Genomic DNA, 13,350 nt, shown 5'->3' with positions numbered 1-13,350 from the left:
CCAGGAATTTTATTGATCCCCTTGCAGTCTTTCAGATTACCTTCTCCATATGTCCTCCTGAAGCCAAGGCCAGCTTTAAACAGACACTACCTCCTCCCAGTAGGACACAAAATGTAGGTAGTTCTGTAAGAAAAGATGTTGAATTGTAAGCTGTTGAGTAAGAGGTTCTGCTGTAAACCTAAAATGCTCGTTAAAATCCACTACGTGGGACAGGAGATCACATAGGGTCACAGTATGAGTGAGATTTTGTATGGGAAAAGTCTTTGTAGGTTTTCTGTCTGCACTGGAAGAGGCACCACTCATGCTGGCTAGCTCTGCATGCAACAGGGCAACACAGCTCCCGTGTTTATTTTAAGGTGTTTGACTCTCTTTCCGCTGAGTGCAGCTACACGCTTCCTCTGAGGACAGATCCTTGCACAGAATGGGAAGTTGTTTTCCATGACATTTTTGTTGGGAGGAGGAAAGCCTGAGTCAGGACCCATGTGAGTCCTGCAGCCTTGTTGGTTCAGAGGGACCTCAGTGAGGTTTGTTTTTTTGGTTGTTAAGATCTGAGTTTTCTTTGGCTCTAGCAAATCATGAGAGCTGGACTACTGCACATTTTAGAAATGTTCTTCCCCTGGTGGTCTAGCAGTGGATTGAGTATAACTTTGAAACATGAATATTTATTGTCTTAATAATGCAGGCTTCTGGGGCCATTAGCCACACAGTTTGAAGGAATGATCTATGGAGGTTGCAGTATGTGTATCCATGATGTAGCACTCTGTGAATCAGACCTCATGAACAGCAGTGTTGTTTTTAAGTTGAAGAGTTAAAAATAAGTTATCGCTAGAAGAAAGTGCCTGTGCTTAATCTAGAGGCGGAAGATGGTGCTTTTCTCTCTGGATCTGGCAGAGAAATGGGTCAGATATGTATTATTTTAACAAGAAGGGGGCTCAGTGAGAAAAATTGAATCATTAAACTTGTCATGGCAACTGAATGGAGTAAATCTGTTTCATTGCAACTGCTGTGAGTTTTGCTTTCAGGAATGGTCTGTGCCACAGCAGTCACTAACAGTTGAGAGTTTCTGGTGAGATCAGTCTGAGACAGGATCCATGTCTGGAGCTGTCTGAGGGCACAGCATGATTTCCTCCATGGGATAAATTAACCATGACTTTCTACTTGTGCACAGTGAGATCCCTCGCTATCATCTATGCTTGTGTTGAGCTAAGAATAGAAAAAAGCAACATCAGCAGTGCTGTGGGAAAACTGCATTGCTCCAGATGGCTGCTGATAAACTCTTTTCTCATTCGGGATTAAAAACAAAATAGTAGTAAATGACAGTCATTTCCCATCCACATCTTAACGTATATGTTTGCTTAGCAGCTAGGAGAAAGCTAGGCTGAAGTTTGTGGGTTAGACATGGATTTGTCTGAATACACTTGAGAAGCTACCAGAAAGTAGTTTAATTGCCTCGCAGGGAAAAAATAATCCACAAAGAGCTGGGAGTTTGTTCGATTGTTAAAAAGCTTTGACTTTCCCCCTCCATTTTGCTCTATCACATTTACGTGGTTCTGAATGAAGAGCTCTTATTTCCACTGATACAAAGGTCTGTGTCCTCTGAGATTGTGTTGGGTCTTCTTGACTTTTATTGAGAGGATCTTCATTCTATCTCCAAAGAGGTGAGTGGGACAAATCCCACGTGTGATGTATTCACCTAGCTCTACAGGCATGCAACTGTCCCACCAATGTTGATCTGCTAAAAGCCAAAACAAATTTGAGATCCCAACTCAGAATCAGGCCCAACCAAGGAGGCAAACAATAACTTGCATTCTTTGTAATTAGTCTTGACATCAGGCTATTTGGTTAAAGCATATGTTTGTATTTCCCAATTTATTGGCATGCTTTTACTTTGGATTAACTAATTCTTCAGAGAGAGAGAGAGAGAAAAGCAAAAGCAAACCTGGCACCCCTGTGGTTATTTCATATGTTTGCTCTATGGGGACCAAGTCCTTGCTCAGAAAGATAGTTCTGTCCTGTTCAAAGCAGGACAGGAGGAGTCTCACCATGACTGAGCCAGTTGGTTGCTTCATTGTGCCTGATGGCTGTGGAATATTAAGCAATATGTGCAGTCCCGAGACTAAAGGGCAAACAAGCTCTATTGTTCATCTCTTATGTAGAGGGTGGAAAATGTGTCCTTTTGCCTATAGTTCAGGCCAGTTTTGATCATCTAGTTAGCACAATGGCTGTAGAGAGGTCAGCTTCCACCTCCTTTACAGGAGGTGGAATATTATATATATATTATATATATATTATATATTATATATTTATATTTATGTTATATAAATATAAACTTTAATTTATATTTAATATTTAATTGTATATTATACAATTTAAATTATACTTTTAAAATTTATAAAAGTATAATTAATTGAAATAGAGAAAATAACCTTTTTTCCTTAAGTAACAAGTGAGTAATAGACAGAGTTGCGGTACCAATTCATTTGTGGTACACAGTCTCACAGACATGGTGTGAATATAATAGACTATACAGGTGTGATATAAAAGAGAAGTCTTTTCACAGCAGAAAAAGACATTTCTGCTGGATGTGATAGCATAACCTAGTGGCACAGGTATTTGCATAGGGTATTAATGACTAGGGATTCTGTATGTACAGGACTGTGAGTAGTAGCCTAAATTTGATTTCTAACACACTGGTACCCAGGAAGCAAGACCATTCCTGGGATAATGTATGTGTCTATTTTCTTGAGCCACTTGTCTCACCTTTACAATAGCTACTGCCTCTTTGCCATGTGAGGGAGTGATGAAGGATTGACCTGGTAGCTCTAAAGTGCTCTAACTTTCCAGCTGTACAACTGGCTGTGGCTTTTCTCCTGTTCTTCAGCTCAGTCCCCAGTACCCCAGTGTGATGACAGGATGATTGTATGAGACAAGCTGGCCGAGTGTCCAGCACAGTAACCGCAGTGATATTGTCATTGATGTGGCACGTGAGACTTTAGTTCTCTTCCTGAGTGCTGCTCAGCATCCATGGTAAAAGGATAGTGAATGACCTCCAAGCTGTTTCTTCTGCTGGGAGTGGTAGTAGCCATGATCTCCTGCCAGGACTGACTCTGCACTTGGACTTTACGATGTGTTTAAAAAAAAAAAGTTACCTGCTTCTGAGGGAGCCACGACTGATATCTGTTCCACCAAATCACTTATTTAGGCACAGCTCCTCTCAGCATTGAAGGTGGGTCTGAAGCCAGCAGTGTCTAGGACTGCTTGTGCTGCATAAGTGATGACACAGACTAGGTAAAAATGCCAGTGACTCTTCCTGCCTTTCTCTGACATAGTTAGCTAGTACCGCATGGAGTAGCTTCAGCATGAAAATAAATAAGACATCATAATATGAGCAAATGTGAGAGCCTGGTGACTAAGACACTGGCCGGGAATATTGTCTTCAAATATTTGCTGGAGGCAATCCTGAAATTCAAGCCGTTATCTCCCAAAGCTCAATAAAGTGTGCCTGCCATCAGTCTACTCACTCACCCTTCAGCACATTACAGAGTCTGTCTTACTGTCTCCCTGGAGTCCTTCTCCATTACGTTTTATAGTGCCAGACAGAGAGACTCGGACTGACTGACTCCATAGCACAACAGTCCCACCACTTAGTATTGCTCCAGCTTGCGGTGTAGTTGTGGTTTAGGATGACCATATAAAATATGCAGGATAGTAAATGACTCCAGCAAACATATCAAGAAAACCTTATTGCACCAAGAAAAGTTGCAATGTTAGATCTCCTCTGCCAAAAGGGGAAAACAAAGGCAGAAATAAACTTCACTCCTGCACACTCCTCACATCAAGGGAATGGGATTAGCCACTTAGTCACAAAAGTTAGATAGTCCCTCCCTTCCTCGGCTTCACCATGAAGTTACTACAAAAGGAAGAGCCTCAATAGTACTCCTGGAAGGACTTGTTCAACTATAAAAAACCCCAACTTTTCTCCTCTGTCATCTGCATCTTTTTCCTCAGGTATTTCTATTATGCACATTTGGCATTTTGAATATACATTCAGGAAGAGCAGGAACAGAGATTCATATTCTCGCTCTCAAAAATAAAAGTTTGACGTTTATGTATTGCTATGACCTGGCTGGCAAAGGTTAGTCTTGGTGGACTGATGCAGGGGACATCCTGGCACAGCATGGGCAGCACCCATTTAAATATCTAGCCTGAATCCTCCAACATTGCAAAAAATCCAGTACGTCTTTGCTGTACTTTTTTGGACATGCATTCAACAGTATCTTTTATACAAGGATACAAAAGTAATTGGAATAACTGAGAAAACATCTCAGCAAGCAATGTTCTTAATCAGACAACACATTCTGAAAATGCGATTCATTATCACAGGCAAATCTAGTTTATGTCATGCTATGGGTGACTTGATTGCCTGTAATCTGGGCTAAAAAAATTAAATAAGAATGTTTAAATGCAGCTTCAGGGAGTGCTACATATTTTATCTCAGTTTCATCTGGTTTCCCATAATATCAAAGCTGTGTTTAGTGGATAGAGATTTACGACGAGAAGATGATATGTATAGCTGAAGAATGTGAAGGGATGGTGTGCCTTGTAGAATTAGTTATCATTGCTGGGGAAGTAGAGCTGGTTTACAGCTTGCTTTTTCTCTCTCCATCTGGGACTGATTTGTGTCTTTGTGTCGTATATAGGAAATGTTCTCTGCAAGTCTCTAAACGTAAAGACTGTGTTTCAGGCACTGTGCTGTAGGAGATTTCGAAAACCTTGACTCATGCATAGACAATTGTTAGCATGTACATTTTTACAAGTATGTTTTCTTTACCCTGCATTTTTTTAAACTATATACATATTTATACAGAGGTTGGTTCAGCTACTGCCAACAATGGGACAATTATGCACACATTTTCTCCCCGTTAGCCAAGGCTATGTACACAGTATATTATTTTATGTTATTCTTGTGTTTTAATACCGAATGCTGTGCAGCTATAGAAATTACTTTGCTGGGAGGAAGAGTTATTCCAACGAATGTCTAGTGACTAGGAGACAGAAAGCTATGTAGGCATTTTTGTTTCAAGCTCCCTGTGATTGATAGCTAGGATATCAAATGGATGGTGGTTTTGGAAGAAAGATCAAGGCAATTGATGGCATCAGGCATCTGCAAGATGTTTTTTCATATAGCTGGCTGGCAGCTGGTCTTTTGGGGTTTTGAATGGACTTGCCAGTTGTTGTCTGAGCTAAATGTAACACAAACCTATTTTTTTGATGTGCTGCAGTCATTTGCCTTAGGTAGGTGAATGTTTTGGCTTAGTTTTTCATTTAAAAAAGCGTCATCTTTATTTAGGATGAGGCTCTAGAGTGGAACTAAAGGCTGAGTTACATCAGTTTCCTTGGCAATTTTTAATGTCAAAATTGTCTTTTTTTTGCTTTAACCATTCTTAAAGACAGGGCTGAGAGTTAGCAATTAGATGCGTATCTTAAAATATCTTTTACGTGTCACTCAGCCTAAAAGCCAAAAGTAAAACAAACACTAGATATGGTATGTGAGAGCATTCATTAGCACCATTCAGGATCAGGGAACTCTTCTTTTTTTTTAAAAAGCTATTTGAGGAACCAAAAGAAAATTGCAAGTAGGCTTCTTGCTGACAAGTTGCAGGTGTATACCACATGCCCATATTGGAAAAAAGATGCAGTTATGAAGATCTTGATGACAGATAAAGGTCTAAAATGCCTTCATCTCCAGATTTTATCCAGTTCATCTGGTTTTTATTTATATTTCCCCCAGCTAGCAGTGTTAGTATTTTCAAAACTCAGTATAACCATGCACAGGTCTATATAAAATTGCTTTTCTGTATTGTAAGATCCTTAGTTTAGTAAGGTCTCACTTAAGTCAGGGAAGCCTTACTTTTATGGTATCTATATCATAAATTGTAAGTCAGTCTTAATGATTTCTTGCTGGAAAAAGGAGGGAAAGGAGTGATGAGATTGAGGAGATACTACTTTAGTTCTGCTTTGCTAGAATAGGTAGAATCAATTTATGCCTTAAGAGCACCAAACAGATGAGTGCTTGTGTTTGTCTCTTATTGCTACTCCTAGCTAAAAGATCTGGTCGTCTTTGATGTTCATCCTCTTGAAGATGAACTCAAGAGGAAATGTTTATTCTTAAGGGAGAAAGGCTTATGCGTCAGGTTACTCCGAACAGCTGCACTCTAGAGTCATTCTTCAAAGACACATGTTCAGAGGGCAGAAGTAATGGGGCAGCAGCACTTGGGAAATAACCAGCCAGCACTTTTGGTATTGTAAAGTAAATTTTGACAAAGAAAACAACTAATGAAATCGCATGGAAAATGGTATAGTTCCCCCCTCCCACTAATGGCGCTAGGGCAACTTTCTTGGTTTTACTATCAGACCTCTTGTTTCTTCTGTGATTCTCAACAGAACGGCACAAAGACAGAGAAACAAAAAGTTCTCTATCTAAAAGGACAATTTTCAGAGCAAATTCTCAACAGCCTCCAAGCTTTTCTTTTCTGAGAACAATTTAATCAAGCCTTGGTTTAAAATATTAGAAAAGTAATCAGCCTACATTGAAAATTGTTCAGTTGAGCTTTTTGTTTGTGGTGAATAATTAATTGCAAGAGTCATTTTGAAAACAGTAAAAGCAATAGTTTATTTTAAATGCTGGAGAAAATTAGTTGAGGACATGTAAACACCATTTTCCAGAAAGTGCCCAAAATTTATTCTCATCTTTTTATCTAAACAGAGTCCTCAAGTATAATTTTGAGGAATGAAAAAAAATGATTAATTTAACAGGCAGTAAAATTAGATACAGACAGAGAGCATAACTGTAGCTGTATGGGAGTCAGCAGACATTATCCTTCATGTATTTTCCTCTTGTAGGAATAAACTTTTCTTTCTCTTTATGGGTGAACACAGTGCTTTCACACCCTTTTTTTTTTAAAGTCAGTTTTCCTGTAAGATAATGCTGGTTTTGATGAATATAGAAGAATTGTATAGTGTGTCTCTGCTTGCAGGGAAATATATGTGCAAAACACTTTGTGCTCTATAATATGTTCCATGCTGCATACCATAGGTGGCAAGTTTATACTAAGACCATAAATGAAGTGAAGGTTGTCAAAGTGAAATGCTGACCGGTGATGTTTGTTTGCTTTCAAGTAGTCCAGCTGGGGTGGGCCAGTGGTACAATTGCAAAGGAGCTTGTACCAGTGTTGTAGGTGTTCACTGTGAGAACAGTGAACTTACTATCCATCAGTGTGTTTGACAACTATCAAAGGAAAATGCCTCCTTGAAGTTTAAATTAAAATGTTACCTATTGCAGGGTGTGTTTCAGGTTTTTTCCTGACTGAGAGGAGTTTTATGGTTCTGTTTATTCTTCACTGTGGAGTTTTAAGCTCTTGTCTATGAATCAGACGCCTGAACCCACAAAAATATGATTCTCTTGCACCAACATATGTTGGAAGCAAGAAAAGATGAAACCACCAGGGAGCTGGTTGTATCTCCCCGATTCTTCAAGCAGATATATCTTCATCAGAAGCGTAAGCTTAAAGATTGCTGTATGGCTCTAGTGAAGCATCCCTACCTGTGTCTCCTGGCCCCAGTGAATGGTATCGCAACTGTCAGTTTCTTTGTTTGTTTGGGGGATTTGGTGGGGTTTCGTTGTTTTGTTTTTTTTTTTAAATGGGCTGCTTACACGCCTTGTACAAAGAAGTGCTTCACTGTAAACCTTTCTTTTACCCACCAGGCCTATCCTTGCACCAATGATAAGGAATGCGAAGTTGGGCGATACTGTCACAGTCCTCATCAAGCAACATCTGCATGCATGATATGCCGGAGGAAGAAGAAGCGTTGCCACAGAGATGGCATGTGCTGCCCTGGGAACCGCTGCAACAATGGTATGTCAGTCGTTTCTTGGTTTTCCTTCATAAAAATCAGCATTTTGATAGCATCGATTTCTCTGTTCCAAGCAACAGTACTTTTTTTTGGGTGACTATGCTTCTTTTTTCTAAACCACGAATACTTCATTATCTACTTCATTCCACTCCATTTCATTTTCTTTAATAGTATTTTTATGTTTAAAGCTTGTGTGCTACCAGACTTTTTCCTATTTTGGGGTGGGGAAACCCAAAAATTATGCTGCTGCTGCTGACTGAAATCACAGCGCTACATTCAATGTGGTTCGATTTCCTGGAAGACTGCACAGAACCCATATTTTTAAAGAAGCAAAAGAAACTTAATGAATCCTTGATCTGCTCTCCTGGGGGGCATTGTTTATAACCGTACTGTTTGCATTCCCATACTCTCCTCTGGATACTGGAGAGAGATGCCTACGAGGCCGTCTCAAGGTGCTCAGACCATAAAGCCGGAGCCACAACGAGACTGACAGTGAGTGAAGCAGAGCTGCAGTGAAGTTAGGTGCCAGGGATCAGGACCAGACATGTGATTAGAGCTGAGCATCACTGAGGCCAAGCCCCAGCACTTTCATGGTCCTGGTCCTGGTCCTGGTTTGTGTACATCTCTCAGCTTCTTTTCCTCTCATTCAAATCTCTGACTGACTCTTTTCTACACAGGTATTTGCATACCAGTAACTGAAAGCATCCTTACACCTCACATCCCTGCTCTAGAAGGGCCACGCAACAAGAAGAACGGTCATTATGCTAGCAAGGATTTGGGATGGCATAATCTGGGGAGGCCACGCTCCAAGCTGTCACACATAAAAGGTAAGATCACATGTGCACTACACTGCTTTGCTCCTTCATGTTATGAATCATGTTATTGCTGTTAAGATACAGCCATGCAAACCAGAAATAGGCAGTAATTTCACAGAGAGTGAATGCTATTGTGAGAATTCACAGCATGACCCAAAAAGTGATGTAACATCAACCAACAGTTCCTGTGATTGAAATAGCATCTGCTTTCTTCTCTGTATCAGAGGTGGACTGACAACGCAGTTTGTAGTTGTGCAAGATTGCACACATCCTCCCTCTTCTAACAGTCATGTAATTAAGCACTTGTAATACTGCTTACAATCCTGTAGCTGAATTTCTCATTACTAAGTCTTATGGCAAGTCTCATTAATTACCCCCTTGAACCTTCCTAATTCATATCTTCCTTTATGTTTACATCCTTTAAGTAGCCACAGATGGAAATATCATCTCTCCTTTTTCTGAGCTTCATCAGTCTGCACTGAATCTGTTACTTTCATGTTTTACCATGAGGCAAAATAGTTTGGTTGCTCTTTTTAGGACATGAAGGCGATCCCTGCCTACGGTCATCAGACTGTATTGAGGGACACTGCTGTGCTCGCCATTTCTGGACCAAAATTTGCAAGCCTGTGTTGCATCAGGGGGAGGTGTGCACCAAACAGCGCAAGAAAGGGTCGCATGGACTGGAGATTTTCCAACGATGTGACTGTGCCAAGGGTCTGTCTTGCAAAGTATGGAAAGATGCGACCTCCTCTTCTAAATCAAGACTTCATGTGTGCCAGAAAATCTGAATGAGAATTGGGAATATAATACTAAGTGACTGTGGCTTTATGTATTAATGCATCATGGCATGGTGGGAAATGAGGACTGCAAATGAAAGTGGAACGGCTAAAGTAACAGGGTAGGAGTAGAAGACACACCAAATGCATTTCTTTTTGAGCTAGTGGTAAACACAAGTGCGGCTGGAGTTCTCCTACTGTGCAGCTCTTCTGTAAATAACTTCTACAGTTTGTGGGAAATGCTAGCATGCAAACAAGTACAGTGGTAATTAATGTCTCTTACCTTGCTGCATTGTCCTGTGATGTTTCAGGGGCTTAGTGTTAGGGCTACAGTGGGTTTCCAGCGTGGTAATGACTGCTAAATAACTTGTATACCTTGTACTCCTATAGGAAGCAGTACATGCCAGGAAGACTCATCTGTCAACACATTATTTGTCACATTGCAGGTGTGAGAAATGGAAATAAAGTTACTGTGAATGTCCACATGCCCTTGTCATTCAGGGCTGACACTTCAAGCAAAGAAAGCACTCCTGCAGGACACGAGTGCTATGTTTTGCAGGCCCTTATGAAAGAGGTGAAAACTTGCTGTCTCACAATTTCTAGAGAGCAGCAGTTTCTCTAAGAGGAGGCATGTAAACAGGGTTCTGTTTCCTATACATAGGTAAATTGAAATGCTTTGTGTAGTTCAACGTCATAGTATGGCTCTTAATCGCTTGTATTTGCCTCAGTTTACTGCTAGTATACATTGGGTTGAACAGATGAAGCAAATATGTGCATGCTGAATCCAGAATTATATACAGGCAGTTGCTCATTAGTCCTAAATATACTTTCTTTACCTAAGTGTACTTGCATTATAGACATTTCCAAAAGAAATAGCAGTGTTGAAGTGCCTAACACGATGAGCTCTGAAGTTGTGTCACTGTTGCTGTTATAACAGACGATGTAGACATTTGTTGAGGTGTTTAGAGCATACTGCTACAAACTCAATTTTTTACATTTTATTAGTAGCAACGGGCTAGTGATGGCACTCTGCAGAATTATAATGGATTTGTTTCTTAGAGGCAGCAAAGAAAAAGCAGTAGGCTCATGTGAACACATCCTCTCCTGCAGGAAAGGATGTAAGAAGATGGTACGACCGCAGATGACTTGTTAAACATTATGCAATGTCACAGCATACCAGCCTCCAGGATGTGTTCAGCCTGAACTTGGTGTCTTCTCAGTCTGGACTGTTCTGCCAGGAACAATGGAAGTACATGGACTGTGGAAACAGCTGACAACTCTACATTATGTGTGTATTGGTTAAAAAAAGGACAGTCTCTATCCCTTGGCTTGTCTCCCAGGTCTTTTTAAACTTTGTTTATTTTACTTATTTACAAGTATTCCTTTGTATAGATATTGGTAAAGAGACTGATATTTCTTTAAATAAGTCCGATTCTATAATTGACCAACTGCTAAGTTGTGATTACCCATTTATAATTACCCATTTTCATGTTGTAATACAAGGGACTTTTCTGTTTAATCAGTTCTGAACAATGAGGGTACACCAGTATGTAGTTTAACTTTGAAGACTGTGTCACCCATACCTAAGACACCTTTATCCACTGACCTGTCTCCACCAGTGATTGTTTTAAAACTATAGCTTAGCTATACCACCTGACTCAGACTTCCTAATTAGAACACAGACCTCAGCTACATTGCCTTTATCTTTCATAAGAGTCTAAATAAGAAGAGTATTTCACAGGCCTCTTTCCCTACTGTAGTTAGTTAGTTTTTATTGACCTAGAGGGACTGCTCAGAGGCAGAGGCTTCTGTTTTTTAATAGTCTCAGTCAGAGTTCTATCTTGCAGTCCTATCATTGCAACTCTGCTTATTTCAGAGTTTTTCCAGTGTAACTGAAACAGAACTAAGGCTCAGAAATAGCATAATTTCAAGATATTAAAAAAAAGTACAGGAACCAATTTTGCAAGTGTTATTTACACTGACACAGCACATGCTCAGCAGGGGAACCCTATTGCTCTCATTGTGACTACATATTAAAGAAAATGATACCCAGCATGAGCAGGGGGGTTACAGAAATGGTCTCTCAGCAATTTTTAGCTCTTCTTATCATTGGCCTGCCCCCACTTTTCCTCTTGAAAACATAGTTATTTGGGATAATTTATTTACAGGAAATGTTTAATGAGATGTATTTTCTTATAGAGATATTTCTTACACAAAGCTTTGTAGCAGAATATATTTGCAGCCTGTTGACTTTAATGTAGAAAAATGTATAATAAGATTAACTCTATTAAATGCCCTTTCCCATTCCTCCCCAAATACTTTACCCATATTCTTTTCTTTACCTGCTGCTTAAGAAGAGTAGTTCTTTCTGTAAAGATACGCAAATCTATTGGAAAAAAATACATATATTTTAGCTGTACAAGAAAACGAATCTGATTGTACTTGTTTCTCAAAGCGCTATGTAGGCTGAGTTTTGGTAAAACACTTGAAGGTCATCTTAAAATCCCCATGTGTCATGTCTACAAAACTGGTTTAAGCGGCAACTATCTATATGCTTCTCTTGGGATGGTTTACACCTAAATATTCAAGAATAAATTTTGAAAATAATGCACCTGGATGCATCATGTTCAATCAACCAGGTTAAATAGGAAAGGTGCCCAGACACATTCCCTGGATAGCAATACATACCAGAGAGACTCATGGTGGGTAAAGCTGATATTCAAATTACATGGCATTTTGCTTTAGGTTACAGAATACAAATGCATTGATGCAAGTTCTATAACTAGCAATTCTGAAATACAGATAACAGCATTCCTCTCTAACAACGTGAAACAATCCATATGACACAACTGAAAATATTGCTACTAAAACCAACTAAGTTCTGATCCCAGGAAAACCCCTGCAGAGCTCAATAAATATTGCAAAATAATGGCTGTGGTTATTGAGCAATGGTCTCCATATCCTTGTTCCTTGTTTCTGGTAACCCTTTGCTCAAACAGATGTATATTTGGAGGAGTGCATGGTCTCCAAGTTGCACCAGCGTTTATACAAAATGAAAAAGTTTTCTTACTGTTATTTGCAAAATTTGGTGGGTAGGCCTTTGAATTCTACACTTTTAACAACAACATAATAAAGTTGTGAGCATCTTCAGAGCCCAGTGACTTCAACAGAGCTTGAGGCTGCCAAAGCCTTCAGAGATTCGATCTGGTAGCAAACACAATAGGCACAGGCGGTTCCTTGCACACCACAAATACTGAGCAACATAGCTGAACTGAATAGCATGCAAGCAGTTTCGCAAGACTGAAGTTTGATTGTTTAGAAGCCATTCAGTTAAGATTTTTTGGGAAATATACATCAGTTAGAGAATAAAAGAAAAACTAAATTTTGGGAAAATTGCTCTCACTGTGTCACTCATCAAGGGAATTAAGAGTGGCTTCGGCTCAGCAACATTTCAGAAATCTGCTGTCATGACACAAGTACTGAAGAGGTTATTGCTGAACAATTCAAATACTCTTCCTATTAGCCTAGAATAGCCTCAGCAATGCAACATCTCTGTGAAAGAACTTATTAACTTTCCTAAAAATAATGGATTTCTACTCTGTAATAGCATATATTTGATTTACAGTATAAATGTGGGAGTGTATCTATTACTGTACTATTTGCTTTGTCTTATGTTGTTTGCGACCCATAGTATTTATGATTTTAAACATTTTTTTAATGAAAGCAATTAAAATAGATTTATGCACTTACTTGTATAACAACACTTTCAACAGCATACATCCAGCTACCGACACCTAAAACACAATTCACTGGAATTCAAGCAGTCTTCTGCATATTCTGACTTT

General features: G+C 39.5%; 1 protein-coding gene across 2 annotated transcripts in view; it reads left to right on the top strand.

Moving 5' to 3' along the window:
* DKK2 (dickkopf WNT signaling pathway inhibitor 2) overlaps positions 1-13,105 on the top strand; it is a 48,324-nt gene extending 35,219 nt beyond the window's left edge. The window contains exons 2-5 of one of the 2 annotated variants that reach the window (XR_011048391.1): positions 7,766-7,916; positions 8,592-8,741; positions 9,267-9,627; positions 9,896-13,105. Coding sequence is in view for 1 of the 2 variants with exons in the window: in XM_068403363.1 (XP_068259464.1) it covers positions 7,766-7,916; positions 8,592-8,741; positions 9,267-9,517 (552 nt within the window). In the remaining variant the exon portion in view is untranslated. Of the gene's footprint in view, positions 1-7,765; positions 7,917-8,591; positions 8,742-9,266 lie in introns of both variants that reach the window. The other variant, XM_068403363.1, reaches the window with a different exon arrangement.
* Positions 13,106-13,350: the final 245 nt, after the last annotated feature.

Source organism: Nyctibius grandis, chromosome 6, assembly GCF_013368605.1.
Source record: "Nyctibius grandis isolate bNycGra1 chromosome 6, bNycGra1.pri, whole genome shotgun sequence".
Taxonomy (NCBI): Eukaryota; Metazoa; Chordata; class Aves; order Nyctibiiformes; family Nyctibiidae; genus Nyctibius; species Nyctibius grandis.
The sequence above is the reverse complement of the archived record's forward strand: the minus strand, read 5'-3'. Positions and strand labels throughout refer to the sequence as shown.